This window comes from Eublepharis macularius, chromosome 2 (genome assembly GCF_028583425.1).
Source record: "Eublepharis macularius isolate TG4126 chromosome 2, MPM_Emac_v1.0, whole genome shotgun sequence".
Taxonomy (NCBI): domain Eukaryota; kingdom Metazoa; phylum Chordata; class Lepidosauria; order Squamata; family Eublepharidae; genus Eublepharis; species Eublepharis macularius.
This window is the reverse complement of record NC_072791.1, coordinates 114,683,970-114,703,903: the sequence shown is the minus strand read 5'-3', so window position 1 is coordinate 114,703,903 and position 19,934 is coordinate 114,683,970. Positions and strand designations below refer to the sequence as shown.

The 19,934-nt window shown below is 40.4% G+C and overlaps 1 protein-coding gene across 1 annotated transcript in view; it reads right to left on the bottom strand.

Annotated features, from left to right (window-relative positions):
• Nucleotides 1–19,934, bottom strand: part of KIAA1549L (KIAA1549 like) — a 242,499-nt gene that overhangs the window by 26,315 nt on the left and 196,250 nt on the right. Inside the window, exons 17-18 of the mRNA XM_054972418.1 lie at nt 12,118–12,247; nt 3,499–3,849 (exon numbers count right to left, since the gene is read on the bottom strand). Of these exons, the coding sequence (XP_054828393.1) occupies nt 3,499–3,849; nt 12,118–12,247 (481 nt within the window). The remainder of the gene's footprint in view (nt 1–3,498; nt 3,850–12,117; nt 12,248–19,934) is intronic.

Genomic DNA, 19,934 nt, shown 5'->3' with positions numbered 1-19,934 from the left:
ACAAGCACTGGTTGTAACCGCCTTGGTTATAAGGCCCCTCCTTCCATTTCTTAAATGAGTCTTTTTCATTTCTCAGCTCTTTAGAAAACTGTTTATGAAGCCACCTTGGGTTCTTTAAGCTCCTCCCATTTTTCTTTCTCATAGGAATTCTTTATGATTGTGTGTTCCATACTTTGCTTTTAGGAAACTCTTATCCCTCCTGAACTCCCCTCTGATGTATTTCTGACCATGGGATTCTAAGTTTGTTAAAATTTGCTTACCTAAAGTCCAACCTGTATGTTTGACTACATTCAGCTTTTCTCTTTCCCAAGACTGTACATTCCAAAATTACATGGTCACTATTACCCAGGGTGCTCACTACTTTCACCTCGTCAATCAGTTCTTCCCTATTGGTGGGAATCAAGTCCAAGATAGCAGATCCCCTTATTTCCCTCTCCACTTTCTGAAAAATGGAAATTTTCAGCAAGACAAGTCTGGAATTTATTTGACTTTTCATTTTTAGCAGAGTTAGACTTCCAACAGGTATCTGGGTAATTGATGTCTCCCATGACCACTGTGTCCCATCTCTTTGAGAACTTTGTAATTTGTTCTAGGAGTGTCTGGCTTGGTGGTCTATAGAAGACCCCCCCACACACACCATAATATCACTATTATTTCTTACTCCTTTTATTTTTACCCAGAGACTTTCAACTGAACTTCCATGCTCAGATACATGTATTGTCTCTCAAGTATAACCTCCTTTACAAATAATGCTACTCCTCCCCTCTTCCTTATTTGTTTCTTTTATACAAGTTGTATCCCTCAATCCTAGTATTCCAATTGTGAGTGTCATTCCACCAAGTTTCAGTAATGCCTATTATGTCATAGTCCCCTTCCCATGTTAGGACTTCAAGTTCCTCCTGCTTTTTCCCCATACTCTGTGCATTTGTGTAGAGATATTGGAATCTAAGAGTCATGTACCCTGAAGTTTTTGTTTGTACTTACCTGCGAGTTAACGTTCCCTAGCATATGTGCCACTCCCCACAAATCTTTAGTGTTCTTATCTCCAGTTATAGGCTTTGAATTTTTGTCTCTCTCCCCCATAGCATTTAGTTTAAAGCTCTCTTTATCAGGTTTGTCAGGCTCTTATCAAACACATTTTTCCTACCCTTGTGAGGTGAAAACCATCTCTTGATAGAAGAGCTTCATCTCGGAAGCGTAAGCCATGGTCCAAAAAACCAAACCTTTCCTGATTACACCATCTAAGAGGCCAGTCATTTATTTGCAGTATTCTTCTTTCCCTTCCTAAACCACAGCCTTTGACAGGAAGAACTGACAAAAACACAACCTGTGTTCCCAGGAACTTAACCTTCTTACCCAGAGCCACATAGTCTCTTTTAATGTGTTCTGGGCTGGGCCGGACAATATCATTTGTAATATAATTTTTATCAGTTTAATCACACAGTTTACCACGATGCCTGAATGCAGGCCTAATGTTCTTCTGCACACAGTAATATGGCTTTAAAAACTTTCTTTTAGAAGGATGTGATAACATAGGAAATTAATTTGTTTGTCATTAGGTGCCCAGCACACTCTCTAAATAGATTCCAATAATAAAATTTGATCAAACATCTCATGTGAATCAGTACAACAATGTCAAAATGACATAAGGCAATCTTTACTAAGATTTAAACAGTGGCAGTCTGACCCAGTCACTGACTTTTAAATAAACCACAAGAGATTAATTAGAAACATCACTGTTTTCTAGTTTCTTTTTATAAAGGTATTTATAATAAGGTATTATATTATAAGTATAATAAGGTATTATAATAAGGTATCATAAAGGTACTATAAATCTTGGCACGTTCCTTCTATTTTCACATTGTGATAACAATAATCTCAGTGCTTTTCTAGCCAATCAAACCGATATACTCTTTCCAATATGAAAGCTAAAAATTCTTCTTTAATACAAGAACAAAACTACTTGTAGCAAAGCAAAAAAGAACAAATTTACTTTTAGACACACATACCTCACCCTCACCAGTCGTAAAGCAAATTCTAGGCGGTACTATTTCATATGAAAATCACCGCTTCACAGACCATTTTTTAAATAATGTTTTGCCAGGTCCCAAACTAATACTAATTCTTCTTCATCAGACATGAATCGAGTCTTATATTTGAAAATAAAATTAATTATATTGGTAAACATATACAACAAAAATGTTTTTTATCCTACCCTTCCTCAAAGGAGCTCAGGGCAGTGTACATAGTTTCCCCAAATACACACACACACACACATTTTTCCTCATGACACTTCAGTGAAGTAGATTAGGCCACGAATAACTGATCAAGGTCACTTAGTAAGTTTCATTACAGGTGGGAAAGTGGAGCCAGATTTGGGGAGTGGGGTGGGGATAGAGAGTGCAACTAGCAAGAAAGAAGAGGGAGGCAGAACAGACAGAGACAGAGGGGGAGACAAAATGAGATTTTCCCTCTCCATGAATGCTCATGAGTAACCTTCTAATAGAGACCTATCGCACCTAGGAAACAGGTTATGAAATCTAAGGACCAGAAGAATACTGACCTACCTCCTACACTGATCTTTAGTGGAAGTGTTAGCAAGCTTTGGCATTCATTTATCTGACACTTTGAAGCTGGAAGTCAAGTACACTCTTTGCTGTGCAACAAAAAAGTATCTAGAAGATGCTACAACACATATTGATGCTTATATCTTTATGAACTGTTCGCAAAAACCTAGTTCTTAGTTTAACAGTACACAATTATGTTTGCAAGATTTTGCCTTCCTGCCCTTGCAGACAATTATAATGTTGATTCAGTAAGAGTCATTTAGAATTTGAACTCAAGTTGTTTTTACTCTGGATGCATCTTGCAAGCCTTCGTTTGCCTGCTATCCATTTTAGAGTCTTAATTTCAGTACAATTAAGTTGACATTTCCTTGGCTCAAGTTGACATTTTGCTGTGTTCATGTTAAGAATTGCGGAGACATCACAGAAACTTTATATGGTAAAGCTAATATTGGTGATCACCTCAAAATAATGGTCTGTATCCAGCCATGAAGTTCTGTAGACTTAAGGGAACTTCATTAAAAAGAGGTGGTGATTGCTACTGATTCCATTTTAGGCCACTGACATCCCCCTCCCGAATTCTCTTCCCTGAAGTTAGCAGACCCTCAAGAACAACACAGAGGGCAAATTGGAGGACTGTAATGTGAAGGGAGCAAACATCACTCTCAAGAAAATTTAAATGCCCTTAAATCTTCAGAATTGTTGGGTACATGTTGGATATATGCCACTACATAACCCAGTAACACTCATATAATCCAGCACAAACCTGAAGTAATTACATAAAATATGGCCAAATGAGAAGTTCCCTTCATAGACAAGAAGGTACAGAATTCATAACACACAAATTATGCCAGCACAGGATTTTTTCTCTTGCACACTGGAGAATACTAGTATTGCCACAACCATTTTGTATATCACACAAACATTCACTTACAGGTCTTGGCAAACTGTACTGATACACCTCTGGTCTATATGTAGGTACCCACTGTATTCCCCCTCTGGGTCTAGATATGGTACCAGGAGCACTGGTCACAACTTCAGAGTATGGCAAGTGCTGCGTAGAATTGTAAGCATCTTGTTGCCTGCTCTGTCCTCCATGGCCTGCTGAGGCCAGACTAAAGGCTTCTTCCAATAACATGTGCATCTGTTGTCTGACTTCATCAATGGATGGTTGAGAACTCAGAGTTGATGTCTCTGAATGGCCTTTTGCTTGATGAGCTCTAGTATAATTTCGAGGCTCATTAACACAGTCAACATTTGTTTCTTCTATCATTTCTGGTTCAGTCTGTTGGATAAAGTAAGAGCATTTAATAGAAACATCTGTACCATCTTTTAATGTAAACTTTTTTGTAGATAACAATTGCTTTGCATAAGATCTATATAGTATTTTCATTTGTTTGAAATAGTGTAAATTTTCCTTTAAAAGTACTCTCTCACCTGCCTTTTGCATATATCCATAATGAACTGATGTATCAACAGCTACAGAGTTATGATAGGGTTCACAGTCCCCCAGTGGTGGCAGGGAATCTCCTGTCCCAGCCTCTGCCCCCACCACCTCTTACTTGGCCAGCAGGGGGGAGGGGTGGGAAATGGGCCCCAGAGTTCTGGAGCAAGCTCCTGTACACTCCAGGGCCTTTGTTGTCATGCTGGGAATGACATCATTCCCAGTGTGACAACGAAGTCTCTGGAGCATGTGCATGCTTTAGACAAGCACTGCAAGTTCCCTCCGTTCATGCCCCCCTGCCCTCCGAGTTGGGCTCTGGGGGATCTGACAGCCCTCGGATTCCCCTTTGCCATCTAGGTAGTCACTGAACCATGGGCAGCAAAATTCGGCTGCATCTTCTGTCACCTCTGTGTACTTCTCAGACTTAGGAGGACAGATGGGAAGGAAATGATAAAAGAGTTCAATGTGTATCTGCCTTCTTCCTTCTTTAATACAAATCCCTACGATCCCACTTTGAGCATGAATTTATTTATTTAGTACATATTTAGTTTGACCTTATTGCAAGGTGCTCAGGACACCATACATGGTTCTCCCCTCTTCTACTTTATCCTTATAGCAACATCCTGAGATACAATACATATCCATAATTGACTGATGTATCAATAGCTACAGAGTTATGATAGAGCAAGTTTGGTGTAGTGGTTAAGAGTGTGGGACTCTAACCTGGAGAACTGGGTTTGATTCCCCACTCTTCCGCTTAAAGCCAGCTGGGTGACCTTGGGTCAGTCACAACTTCTAGCTCTCTCAGCCACACCCACCTCACAGGGTGTTTTGTTGTGGGGATAATAATGACAATCTTTGTAAAATGCTCTGAGTGGGTGTTAAGTCATTCTGAAGGGCAGTATATAAATCAAATGTTGTTGTTGTTGTTATAATAACATGAGAGTAAGTAACTGGCTCAATATCACCCACTGTCATGAAGAATGCAGAGTTGAAGCAGGGTCTCCCAAGGTCTGGATCATCTCTCTTAACCACTACACCACACTGTTTTTCATATATAATGACACTTGTTTTTATTCACTGTTTAATTCATTACCTTGATTTAGAAAAATCATAAATCAGAGGACATGTAAGCTAATTGGCTGGGAAAAACTCTCACAGAGGTTTTGAACAGGAAAGTTTATATGCTGTTGCTATGATTGTGAAGCAGGGCCACATGTTTGGGACAACAAAATGAAAACCAGGAACTAAGTAAAAAGACAGTCTAAGAGGAAAGAGAGCTGGTGAATTCAGAAGGTGTGGTGTTTGAAGGAAGAGTAGGCAAATATAAAAAACAGGTGCATTCATTATGAATATAACTAAATAGAAATACTATGAAATGCTCTGAATTTTTTTTCTAAAGGTGAATTTTCTTCCAAGAATCTCACTTTGGCACCATCACATCCATAATAAATTCTGGTGGAAGATGCTCTTCTCTGACCTCCCTTCAGATCAGTCAGGTAGCCTCCTTGCATGTCAATAAAGCCAGCTGCAGCAAGCATCTCATTCACCTGAATTTGCAAGGATTGACTTATTTATAAAACCTTTACTCTAAAATCTCTGACATGAAACAATGGCACCAGAAGTGAAATACAAGACCCAAAACAGTAAGACATCTTAATAATAGGAAAAACTTATTTAAAAACATACAGTAGGGAAAAAAGAGATAGCCAGGTAAAAAATGCACATGAATAATAACAGAAAGGACACTTTAAAAAGTTAAAACGTTTTTTAAACAGCTGTTTATCAACAATGATAGGGCCAAATGAGCTTTAGTTGACACTAAACTTCACAGGGGTGACACTATGCAAGGCACAGTTCCGAGCCTACACAGTTCCCGTGCTTGCAAAAATCAGTGCACAATGCTTCATTAACTAATTTAAGAGAGTGAGGTAGCACATATGGAGGGAGGCTCATCCTAAGATACCCAGGCCAAAATATGGGGCATAGTACATGCTTTGCATAAAGAAGCTATTCAATTCACTCCCTGGCATTTGCAGTATCTTGGGTAGTAGGTATTGGGAAAGAACATTCTCTGCTTGAGATAATCAGATTAATAATAATAATAACCAGGGCTTTTTTGAGGGGGAACACTCCGGAACGGTATTCTGGCAGCTCTAGAATCTGCCCACGTGATTCCTTTCTCCTTTGGCCCCGCGGGCTCTGCAGAGGAGGTTAAGCTGCTTTGAGTTCATTCTGCTTCCTTGAGTGAATGAGAGAGAATGAGAGAGCAAGCAGACGCTGCTTGGGCCTGGTGCAGGCTCTGCAGAGGAGGTTTAGCTGCTTTGAGTTCATTCTGTTTTCTTTTCATTCCTCTTGGGGGGAGAGAGAGCGAGAGAGAGAGAGAGAGAGAGAGAGAGAGAGAGAGCGAGCAAGCAGAGCTGCTGGGGCTTTGAGTATGTGTTGCTTTGAGTTCATTCTGTTTTATTTTCTTTGGGGGAGTGGGTGGGTGGCGCCGTGTGTGTGTGTGCTGTTTTGAATTCATTCTGCTTTCTTTTCATGGGGGTGTGGAGGCTGTAGGGGGCTGTGCGTGTGTGTGTGCTGCTTTGAGTTAGTTCTGCTTTCTTTTCATGGGGTGGGTGGGGCTATGTGTGTGTGTGTGTTGCTTTCATCCTTTTGTTGACTGAACTTGACATTATTATGGTTCCCACAGCTTTTGAATGCAGTTTGGTTCTGTGTTAGTTAAATATATCAGTTATGGTTATTTGTATTTGTTAAAATATCAGTTATGGTTATTCCAGTTTTATGCTAGGAATAGATAGCTGTGTCCAAGTCACAGAAGGTTTTCATCAATATATTCATCAGCATATAGGTGTTCTTATGTCTTAATAGCTGTAACTCAAATGCTACTCCCCACCTTCAGCTGATTAACATCACTGAAATTACAGAGGACATATGGGTGTTAAGGAAGTTTTTATTAATATTGTTTGTCTGGGACATTGGAATATTTATGAGCATTTCACAATGTCACAACAGCTTAGCCATTGGTAAGGTGGAGTTGGCAGGCAACAAAAAAAGCCATTTTAAACTAAGTATAAATCTAATGCAGCTAAAGTTGAGAATCTAATTTTGAATTGCTCCAGTAAAGCAAAACCCTCCCTGAAAATTTGAAAATTCAATATTCATTTGATGAGGAATTTTAGATTCTGGAATTTTGAGAAAGAATTTTGGATTTTTTTTTTGTACGCTGGCAGAGGGAATCTGTTAGAATTTAGATTTGTGAAATGGGTTTTGGATTTTTAGAGGCCCCCTCCTTGCATATTTTAAAATATGATTCCAAAGAAATGAAATGTTTGGGAAAGGGAATGGAAGATTTCACTTTTTGTAGAGGATACAGAAAGGGGGGAAAAACCCTTTCTCATAATAGTGTAATTTTCCAAGCTTACTAACATTTATCTCATTGTAATGCATTGTGCTGGGTTCTGGGAAGCGGCGTCACTTTCAGGAAGTGGCAGCACTTCTGAGAAGCAGCAGCACTTCCAGAAGTGACATCATCACGCATTTTGGGGAGCGCACACTTTGCACGCACACTTGTGATAATAGAGAGTTCCACCACCTCTTTTCCCAGGAAAAAAGGCTCTGATAATAAAATTCGATTTATATACCACCCTTCAGGACAACCTAATGCCCATTTAGAGCAGTTTACAAAGTATGTCATTATTATCCCCACAACAAAACACCCTGTGAGGTGGGTGGGCCTGGAAGAGTTCCTAGAAGCTGTCACTGACCCACAAAGATTCTGTGGGGACAGATTCTGGCTCCAAGTATAGAGCTTGAGGCTTAAATTAAAACAAAATATGCCTTTTCCAAGATCTGGGGCAAGGGGAGGATGATCCAGTTGAACCAAGAGGTATGCTGCTTGATTTTCTGAAGGTGAGAAAGGTGGGAATTCTAGGGTTACATGCAAATGTCTCCAAATAAGGAATGGAAGGAGGGGAAGAGGCAGTCTTAGTTACTTTACTAAATGGGGATTTGTGATAGGAAATTTCATAGTCCAGATTACATAGCTCTGGACTAGGAACTTCTTAGTATGAAATGATAATGTTGCTTTCAAGGGTTTCAGTGATAAGGGTCAATTAGATTATTTGCTCTAAAATACTGTATTCTTGATTAATATCTGAGAAGTCTTGATTGATAGTCTGAGGGTTAGGAAAGGGAGTAGCTGTTTTCTGTCTCTGAGGGTATCTTTGTGCTGAGTGAGCAAGATGAAATAATGCCCTCACCTGCCCTCTCTCTGCTGGTTGTTAGATTGGAACTGTAGTGGACTCTAAATTTGTTCTCTGCACTCATGCAACTTGCAGAAAAGAATTGGCCTTGGTTGTCAAGAACCAATGAAAGAGAAAAATCAACAGAATGGGACCTGGTGCAACAAATAACCATTCAGATACATAGGAAAGGAGACACACAGAATTATAGTCTTACTCTGGAATTCAAAGATTTCAGATTTACTACGAATGTATGCAAAGAATAAACAAAATCAGTAACTGTTTAAAGTAACTTGAAACTGCATCTCTAAATGTTGCTTTGAATACCTGGCATTAGATATTTGTGATTTGACATTACAAACTCTCTGTCTAGCCATGAAAAATTAGTCTGACATTGGCTAAAAGAAACTACTAATTGGTGTTAGCAGTCAAGCCATATCCTCACATTATTAAAGAAGGTTATGAATATGGCTCTATCATAAACCCCTTCTCCTCATGTGCTCCAAGCACATTTGGAACATGAATCATGAGGCAGGACTGGCTACCAGCCCCACATCCCAGAGATGTGTAAAGATGAAAAGACAAAAGAGATTTTCTAGGAGTTCCTGAGTTAATCACCCACACCCTGCCAAACTTCCCCCTTCCTAATCAGAGTTAATCAGAGACCTGATAAACTCTTCTCTTCTGCTAAACATGGGTCATCAATCACTTTTCTTATCTTTATTTAAACCCAGGAAGGTATAATCAAGCATTTTCCATTTTACTGTCTCACCTTCAGAGACAGCCATTAAGCTATATTTTGGGGGCAGAAGATGTGATCCTGCCCCAGGGTATGTTCCACAGTATAAGTGGGCTGCCCTGCCATGTGCTCAGTGTGTGTGTTCTCGGAACCCTATGCATACCCTCAGACATGTGTCTGAGCCATCTTCTTGCCGCAAAGTGCTGGTCGCTCAACCACTACTCTCTATGAGCGTCCTCTGTCTTCTAGATTGGTAAATATCACCTAACCCTGTACTCCTCTCCCTTTTCCTCTGTTTTCTAGTCAGCTCTGTGCACATGTTGTATGTGTTTTCTTGTGTGTTTGTTTTTGCTACCCCTTTAATAAAATCATTCCTGTTGAGCACCCACCTGGTTCTTTCAGAGGGTTCTCTAGGGGATCAATCCTGGTATACATTAGTGGAGATCTTGCTAGTTACCCCTCTTGCTGCCTCTTCTTGTATGCTAATTCCCCTAGCTCACAATGATACTCCCCATTTAGGTTAACATTAGCACTCATGGGATATTTCTTCTAGAACCAAATGAAAAGTAATCCCAAAAATGACCCCTATTTTCACACAGCTATGGTAGCAGCAGCAGTTCCTAAAAAGCTTCCAAAGGTGCAAGGATCCACAGGACATCATTTTCCTATTTTTATAAAACTGTGCTTCCCATATGTGAATTTATTAATTTTCTAGAGTGGTCAGGTCTTTAAGTTCTTTTCTATGGAAAACATATTTATTGTCATAAAAGTAGATATTTTAATGAAGTAAAGCATGTGTTTTTATCCCCACAAAACTTACTGCTTATTTAAAAGCAGATTTTAACCAAGTTGTTCCTTTATATTTCTCCTGTGATACAATGCAGCAGACTATAATCTTGATTACAACTGGCATATCATGATTTGTATGTTCTGACAGAATTTGTCAAAACACTGACAATCTTTTCACAAATGTACTCTTGTGAATATTATTTGATGTTTCAGTTTTCTTCACCTCATGAAATGCCACAGCACAGGAACATACTACACTTTAATAGACATTATTTTTTATATCAAAAGCATTTTTCTTTCAGTATTTGAGGGCAATAAAGTAATGAAAGTGTTAACTCATTTTGCACCATCACTAAAAAAGGCAAATTCTATATTAGCATTATTAGGAAAGGGACTGAAAATAAACTAGCACTTGTATATGGGTTTCCTGGAAGCATCTGGCCATTGTTGGGGAAAAAACAACATATGCATCCTTGGTCTGATCCAGTGGCATTATTATATACATAACTATTCTCCATACCGAGTAACAACATGTCCAATTTTGCTGAGATTATTCCTCATATTTGATATCTGATCTTGCTGAGTGGATATTGGAATAAGATCAAGAACAGAAAGCTATATCAAATCTACCTTAAGTCTATTCCCGGCTATACTGGTACATTCATTATTACTAATTTTCATAGCCTATGTAGATTTACTCAGAGGTAAGTCCCACTGTATTGTGAGGTAAGCATGAGTAGGATTGCACTGTGGATTGGCAGAAACAAGAGATGTTCCTGTCTTAATGACAGTTGGATTTACTAAGTACCTATTGTTTTACCAGTATCCAAACCCTTTCTCAACGAATGGCTTCCTTGTTGCACAGCATAATACAAGATTTTTTGTCCACAATCATTTTAATATGAACAAATATTTATTTACTTATACAGAAAATATATATGCTACCCCTACAGAGACCTGCTTGAGACCGTTTACAACTAAAACAATAAAATAAGCCACAGCCATTATAAACATGTCGTTTAAAACAAGGCAGGGCATAAAAACAGCAGTCTAAAATTATATTTATAAACAGTCCTCAGGCCAGAGGTAGATAGCTAAAAAAGATGAAATCCTTTAGTTAAAAGCCTAGTATTTTGGCCTAGTGAGGTAAGTGCCAAGGGATCCTCAAGGGGGAGGGCAATTGTTGCAGAAGTCATTTCTTGTTCACCATATGAACAGGTACAACTGACATTTTAATCTCACCCTTCTCCTAAGAAGCTAAGGGGTATAGGATTCCCTTCTCCTCTGTTATCCTCAAACCAATCTCATGAAGTAAATTAAGCTAAGCGAGCATGACTGGCCCAAAGTCATGCAGTGAGCTTCATTACCAAGTTGGAATTTGCCCACAGCCTCCTGGGTACTAGCACAGCACTCTAACTTCTATACAACACTGGCTTGCCTCCATTCTGAAGCAAGATTTAGGACCAAAGAATTTATCTTCAGTTCAGAGAGGAACATGATGCCAGTTTTGTTCACATCAAGGTATTGGTGCCAACTCCAGGTAGGGAAATTCGTGGAGATTTTGGGATGGCGCTTGGGGTGGCAGAGGAGGAACCACAGCAGGGTAAAATGCCATAGAGACCACCTTCCAAAGCAGCCATTTTATTCAGGAAAACTGATCTCTGTGGTCCGGAGATCAGTTGTAATTCTAAAAGATCTCTAGATCCCACATGGAGGCTGGCATCCCTACATCCAGGGGAAAATGAAATGGGGAGGAAAGGAATAAAAACCAACTGGAAATAAAATTACCCTACAAGTTGCCATATAACTATGATCAAACATTCCCTCACTAGATCCACAAACATCAGAACAATGCACGAAGGCATCCAAATTAAAGACACAGAAAAAACTTAAATTTGTATGGCTGTACAAATTATTAAACTGAATTGGAAGCTTCACAGTAAAACAGGCATCATTATGAAGCTACAACTTTACCTCTGAACATCTAAAGCGCTATAAATTCACCTTCACATTAGTTGAACATTTAGTTATTTATCTGTATATATCATTTTGGTGTAGTGGTTAAGAGCAGTGGGACTCTAGTCCCCACTCCTCCACTTGAAAGCAGCTGGGTGACCTCGGGTCAGTCACAATTCTTCTAGAGCTCTCTCAGCCCCACCTACCTCACAGGGTGATTGTTGTGGGGATAATAGTAACATATTTTGTAAACCACTCTGAGTGGGTGTTAAGTTGTCCTGAAGGGCCGTATATAAATTTAATATTATTATTATTATTTGTTATTTTCTAAAACCATAAGCAGTGCAATTTGATCAGCAAACAGGATTTGCACACACTTACATCATATCCACTGTTGCGGATACCACGCCTTTGCCTCTCTCGGGTAACCAAAAGATCCATTTCTGTTTCCCCTGGACTGGGACTGTTTAAAGACTGTCTGCTTCGATAAATTGAATTCTTCATCTGCTGCCTGCAGGAGAGCAAATTAAATATTTAAATGAGATCAAGTTACAACAAATAACATATAATTTAATTTTTGATATTTACTGCTATCAAAAATTACCATACCCTTCATCTGGCCAATGGAAAAAAAGTGTATTGCTTAGGAAAGTAATTGGTTGCACAAGATCAGTCTATCAGTGTTCACAAATGAAAATGAAAGCAAAATGTATCACACATTGTACAACACCACAATTGTCTTAAAATGTATATTTGCACCACATATACACATTCACTAACCAATGATAATTTTGTTCTTTTTATAGAAGGAAAAATTCTCAAAGAATTGCACTGGTGGTTAGCAAATTTATAGGAGCTATAACAAGTGCTGGTTTCAACCCTTAAAACCCTGGCCTGGGCTCTGGATATCTGAAGTTAACATCTCCCTGCTCCCAATCTCTGCCCCCTCCTTCCTCTCACCTGTCTGACAGGGAAGAACAGGCCTGAGAGACAAAAGAGCTCCCAGATCACCATGCAGTGGGCGTGTTTCTGCTGGCTGCAACATCACTTCCTTAAGTGACGTCATCGTGCCCTGCTAGGAGCACATGCGCTCAAAGGGCACGAAGAATAAAATCGTCAAGGTAAGTCCTCCTCCCCATCTCGCCAGGAGGGTAAGAAGATCTGGCAAACCAAGCGTATCAATGGTCGTCAGTATATGTTGCTCCGGATGACTGTAGATCAGTTCATGATAAAGCTAGATTATATGATCATTTCTTTCCAAGAGTTCAGGATCTTGAAGCATTAATTTAGTTGGAGAGTGCTAGAATATCAGGTTGTAAATAGTGCTACTAATCTCTCTCTAATAAGTTTCATACAGCAACATTTCTCACAGAGTTGTATCCACTGACTATGTTAATTATGTAGTAGTATGATATGATGGATCCCCTTCACTCCCCCCCACCTCACTGATGCAGATTTTCACAGCGAAATTCAGTTTGCATGCTTTTGCTGACCAGCACCAAGTAGCATGTTCATCTTTGTGTCTTAAAAGTCTGTTTGTCCCACTCTGACATATAATTTTGGCTTTTGGTGTAGTGGTTAAGAGCACGGGACTCTAATCTGGAGAACCAGGTTTGATTCCTCACTCCTCTACTTGAAGCCAGCTGGGTGACCTTGGGTCAGTCACAGCTTCCAGGAGCTCTTTCAGCCCCTCCCACCCCACAGGGTGTTTTGTTGTGGGGATAATAATAATGGCATACTTTGTAAACCGCTCTGAGTGGCCGTTAAGTTGTCCTGAAGGGCAGTATATAAATGGAACATTATTATCATCATCATCATCATCATCATCATCATCATCATCATCATCATCATCATCATTATTAGCTCAGCCCAGGAACTTGATGAAGAGAAGCAGGAATCCTCTTCCTTTTAGTTCATTATTTATTATTATATTAGATTTTTAGTCCGCCCTCCCCACCAGGTGGGCTCAGGGTGGAGTACATCATTTTAATTTACATAAATACAAATGGCACTGGATAACATTCGAAAGGAAATAACTTTATTTAACAGGCAGAGATTGAATAAGTGTAGTCAGGGAATAAAAATGCTGAGGTAAATTTTGTTAGTAGTATAGAATACACTTTGAGTAACAGGCACAATAGTTTCCTTGAAGCTTAGTCTCTTATATTCTTGGTTCTTAGCAGTGAGAGGTGTTTTACTTAATCCTTTAGTTACAGCAACATTTCTTCACAGAGTTTCCTACGACAGTTCAAGTTCCCTCGAGTTAGTTTAAAACTGTTTTCCCTTCACAACAGACCTGGAGTTCTCCTCAGAGCCAAACGCCCTTTAAAAACTGGGCAGGAATTAATCTTCATATCCTAAGAAGATATAACACTTCTGCTTTTGGCTTGAAAGGAAGTGAAAACCTTCTACCCAATCACTCTTGTCAAAACACTTTCCCAGTTCTACAGTGTCTTTGTCAAGCAGGCTTCGGCTTCTGCTGACATTATACTAAGAATTCTTAAATAGAATTCTTCTTCAGGACAGTGATGTTACAGTTAAGGCAAAAGATTCCTCTTCCCTCTCTCCAGAGGGGAACTTGTCTGACCTTTCCTATCAGACTCACTCACAAAAACTCTCCCTCTAAACAATCCTGACAGAAACCAACTGTCAGCCATTCAGCCAGGTTCTTCTAACTGACCAATTAGATAGGAGGGAGCAGTCTATCATGCAGGCTCTCCAGTCCAACAAAAGTTAACTCTTTCTCTCCCAGGGTTCTGATTTTTTCACTTAGGAAACCTGCTTTCACGTGCTACAGAAGCCCAGTAAGTATTGTGTAGCACAAAATTAAATATTTCTTAAAACTAAATCACACAGACTTTATTGGAACTTGGGGAGTAAGCCTAAATAAGTTTACTTTAAAATAAGGCATGCTTTACTCCATGGGGCTTACTCCCCATTACTTCTTAAGATTCGGCATACTACCTAAGCAAGCAAATTTAGGATTTTGCATTTTAATTTTGAAAAATTAGGCTCTTAGTTTGTATTCTCTGAATGAAACCTGTATTATGCTGCCTCCCTGACTTCCTTAGTGTTTGCAAAAGATTTTCAGTGCCACTGAAGGCAGACTCACTAAGGTTCTCTCAGTTTAATCTATATTATAAGAAAGCTTAATATCTAATAGAATGACAGAATGGTCAGCGCATGGGGGTGGCTGTGAGGTGAAAAGGGATCCTATATACTAAATAAAACAGAAATAGATTTTATTTCGAAGTATACATGCATAATGGTTTCAGAATGGTTCAGAAAATGATGATTTCTTTAAGACTACTAGCATGATAGATGCAAAATAAGTACAGCTTTTCTTTCTATTTTCTAAACAGACGTAGTTACAAAGTCTTATTCCCCTCAAGTGACTCTTAGGCTAATATCATCCACAAAAAAGAACAGAAAATTCTCTCAAACTACAGCATTTCTCCCTCAGAACAACTCTCCCTAAACTGCAGCCCACTCTGTCCTCTAGGGTATAATTCAATCATAACACATTTCACTCACCCAGGCAGCATCCCTTCCCCCCTTTGCATTAGAGGCCTACTTCTTAAATATATATTCAAAACCCTACATTAATTAGCAGGAATAAAACATGCAAAAATATTTGCACGGCAAAACATTACATAGACCATTAGGTTAGAATGCTATGGCATACAAAGGCCTGGCCTGAGGCCTGGCTCTAGCCTGTGCTGTATGAGCTGTCCGCGCTTACTCCCCCACTGTGAAGTAGATTTTCTGCCTAAAACCAACAAGGTTGTTTACTGCAGCTGGGAAGCCTTTTGGTAGCATGTATTTTAGAATTCCTGTTGTCCCATACTTAAAGAATGTATATATAGTTGGTTTATCACCCAGCCCAAGTTTAAGTAGAGCAAAAGCAAAGGCCCACACTCTTTTAAAATGAAATGGCACTAGAGGCTAAATAAAGTTCAAAAAGATAACAGAATTATTCAACAGGCAGGGTTGATATGAAGATAGGTAGGGAAAGGAAAGCCAAGGTAAATTTAGTTTGTTGATCAGAATATTTCACTAGCATGAGGCACAACAGTCTTCTTAAAGCTTAGTTTCAAATATTAATAGTTCTCAGATGTGAACTGGTGTTTCCAGACTTACATTACTTAAAGCAAAGTTTCTTCAGTGATTTTACTTCACAGCTTAGATGTACAGACTTCCGCGCTCAGCACTCTTTTTCTTTTACTATAGACCCAGGGTAATCCACAGAGTCAAAAACCCCTTTCCAGACACTGGGCAGGAATTATTCTTCCACTAAAGACATAACCCTGTTGGCTGAACTGGAGTCTCCTATTACTGCCCACTTCCTTTGCCAACCACACACTCCCAGTTTTAGCTTGTCTGAGTAAATCTTCTCTGCCAACTATACCTCCCCCCAGTTTGAGCTTGTCTGAGTAAATCTTCAGTAACGCTTGTTCAGACTTCTTGATAATTATCTTTATATAAATTATAACTTTGCCCTGTCGCTTCTGACTTATGGTGACCCTATGAATGAAAGATCTCCAAAATGTCCTATCATTAACAGTCTTGCTCAGGTCTTGTAGACTGAAGGTCATGGCTTCCTTTATTGAGTCAAGCCATCTCATGCTGGGTCTGCTTTTCCTATTGCCTTCAATCATGCAACATTTCCTAGCATTATTGTCCTTTCCAGAGAGTTCTGTCTTCTCATGATGTGACCAAATACAACAGCACTAGTTTTGTCATTTTAGCTTCTAAGGAGAATTCAAGCTTGATTTGATCTCCCTGCCAATGAGACAGTGTTTTTTTTAAAATATTCAGATCGTCTTTGTTTTTAATTAGTGAAATATTCATCACAACAGGCAGAATTTGCCTGGAGAGAGGGCAAATACCATGACTAGCCTGCTGAAAGGTATTTGTTTCTGCAGAGCTGATTCACTGCCCAAGTGAGACAAGCAGCTTGGGGATGTAAACTCGCAATCAGCATTGTTGGTGCTGGTTGCTACCTCTCCAACCCATGCGGACAGCACCTTCACCTGTGCCACTAGGCTCCAAGATTTGAAGGTTTTAGGGACAGTACAGGACAAGGAAATTCATCATCAGTTTCCAAGGCTTGCAACCAGTAAGGGTGGTAGAGGGACAGTCACAGCCTCCACTTCTGCTGCTGCCAACAAACTTCTAAATCTGGAGTCTGTAGAGGAATAATGGTGCTACTTACTAGCTGACAGTGGTGGTGGTGAAAAAGCAGCTAAAGGGGGAAGGATAATACAGCCCTTCCTCTACTTGACTCTGCTGTGTTTCTGCTTAAATTCATAACTTCCTGAAAAGGAGGGGGAGGGAAGAATAGACATTTAACAATGCAACAGTCTCAGCAACTTACTGTTTGAAGAAATAATATTATAAATTCCCATTACAAATGCAAAACAATACAAATGGTTTCTCCAACTCCTCATTGTTGGAGGGCTACTGTAACACATTTGTTCAAGGAAACCAACTTCAAATTTTCAAGTGGTCTCTTGTTTAGCCTCCAACATGTTGTGATAGGCGACTCAGCAAGCCTTGGACATTGGATGTTGCTTAGGGATAGTTTGCCTGCTTTCCTGCTGGTTACCAGCAACTGGCGGGAGGTTCCAAGCTGCCCAGCAACCAGCTGCCATGCCAAGCACAAGAGCAGCACATGCGCACCCAGCAGATGTGACAACGTCACTTCCAGAAGTGATGTCATCACGCCAGCAGTGGAAGTGCTCCCGTGCTTCGCTTGGGGTGCTTCCGGAACTGATGTTGTCGCATCAGAGCCAGGAGAATGCAAGTGAGGATGATTGTTCCTTTGAGTACCTCCCCCCGCTCCCCACCACCAGAATGGTATAGGGACCTGACAGCCCTAAGGGTGTTGCATATCTGTGTGTGTAACTTTCCTGATTAGCAAGTTGCTTCTCTTTTTTTAAGGTGGGATTGCCTCCTGACCCCTCCTCTCTCCAGTCTCCATTAAGAGAGATTCTCTCTCTTGCCTACTGGCTTTGGTAGAGGTCGCATCTACCTCTCACTCCCCTGCAATGGGGAATTTCTCTTTCACACTTAAGCAGCCGCGATGCTGAACTAGTCAGCTATCGTACTGGGAAAGTAATGCTTTAGGTAAGGACTCTTTTCTTTCTTCTACAACAAACAGCTGTGAATGGAAACTGCTTCAATAAACTGTAAATTCTGTCTTTTTTTTACAATTTAATTGCCTGATGATTAATTACGGCTCGTTAGGGAAAATACTCTGTTACCAAATGAAATATAGCTAATTTTTAATACAACACAGATCTTAAAAACAGCTAAACAGTCAACTCCCAATACAACAACTAGAAACAATATATAACCACACCCAGAACCACTTCATCCAGGCCTTCTACAATGGGGAACCCAATCGACGCCAGTGCCTCACTATAAAGTCTGCCTAATAACTTGCCAGATGTCTTAGGAGCAGAAGATGACACATCCAGGTCAAGTGTTTGTGCCATTCTGGCCATTTGCTCCACATATAGGCATAAGTCTTCATAAGGAGACCCCGAGGATGGAGCCACATTCTTGTCCAGTGATGGTTCCGACACTTCGGATCCATTGTCAGATGGCTCCAATCAATAATCAGCATCCTCTTCTTCTGAATCACCAGAGTACTGCAATTGGGCAGGAGACAGAGGCAGGAGCCAGGCTTTTCCCAACGATGTAGATAGTCTTGGATCTGGTATGTCAAACCCATGAGGACCCCCAGCATGGGGGGCGGGGGGAATACAGCAGGACAGGTGATTGATGTTCACGCTGAATTGTTCTCCTCGGTTCTGAAGGATGCCCACGGTTGGATGCCCGTGTACACTGTGCTGGCTCGGAGTCGAGGCTCGTGCTCTCGGGGTAGCACTTTGGATCCGACTCAATGACTCGCCCATGTTGTCATCCAGAGACCGGAGTTGGTCCCCGATGACATGGGATTCAGCCCCCATGACTTGCCTTCTGATATTGAATGTCCCAAGGAATGAAGGTGAGGCAATGGAGTCCTGGGGGTCTAGAATGACATTGTCCTCCAATCAATGTTCTTTAGATCAACTCCAATGCTCACAACTCCATTCCTGGCACTGGCTAGGTTTGGACAAGTGTTTCGCCTTCTTCAGCTTTTTTGCAGATGGTTCCGAGGAGGATTTTGGTTCCGGAGAAGTATGCAGAGCTGAAGACTTCGATGCTGTCGGATCTAATCTCGGAGTTGATCTCATAGAAGTCACGGATCCCACCCTGAAGTGTAGATCTGGAGTGGCCATGGGCCTGTCAGCTTTCTTGGAAGAACTCAATTTCTGGACCAATGCCGAATCAGCTCTGGAGAAAACCTTCTCCCACAACGCGGCCTTGAGTTGTTGGCCCCTCTCATTTCTGGCCTTAGGGGTAAATTACTGGCAAAAGGTACAAGATCCAACCTTATGTCCCTCTCCAAGACACAGGAAACCCAGACCATGTTGGTCTGATCTGGTCATCTTGGTACCGCACTGAGTACATTGTTTGAACAGTGATTTCTCTGACATCTTGGAGACTCACTGTTGCCGCGTTCGACTGGCTAAGCTCAAGAATTGCAATAGAAATCGCCAAAGTCATCAAAAGTAGAATCAAAAAGCACAAGTGAAGTCCAAAAAACCAGTCCAGAAGTCAAATTGCTGAAAATTCCATTGGAAGAAAGATCAAGAAGAAGAAATACGAACAAGCTCTGAAGCAAAGTTCCTCTTTTTGTGGTGGCTAAGAGAGAACTGAGGAAGAGGGTGGTTTGCAAATCCCTGCCTCCACATAACAATCCTGGACATCCTCAGAGCTCTCCAAGTACTAACTAAGGCTGACCCTGCTTAGTTTCTGAGATCTGATGAGATCAGTGTAGCCTTGAGCCATCCAGGTTAGAGCTAAATAATTGTTCATAACATACATTATTATGAGACAATGAGGCGAGCGATATATAAACAATTTAGCACCAGATGAAAAAGGGAAAAAATAATCCGTAATCTAACCAAAACTGCCATAGTACAGAACGATACACATCTTGTTAGCTTTTCACACAAAATCCTTCATGGCCTGCCGGTGGATATAAGCTTCTCTCTGCATTCCTAGTTCCAGATTTCATTGTTCAGGATCAGCTTCATTTAAATTGTCACTTCGATTGGGAGGAGCAGGGAAAGAACTATCAAAAA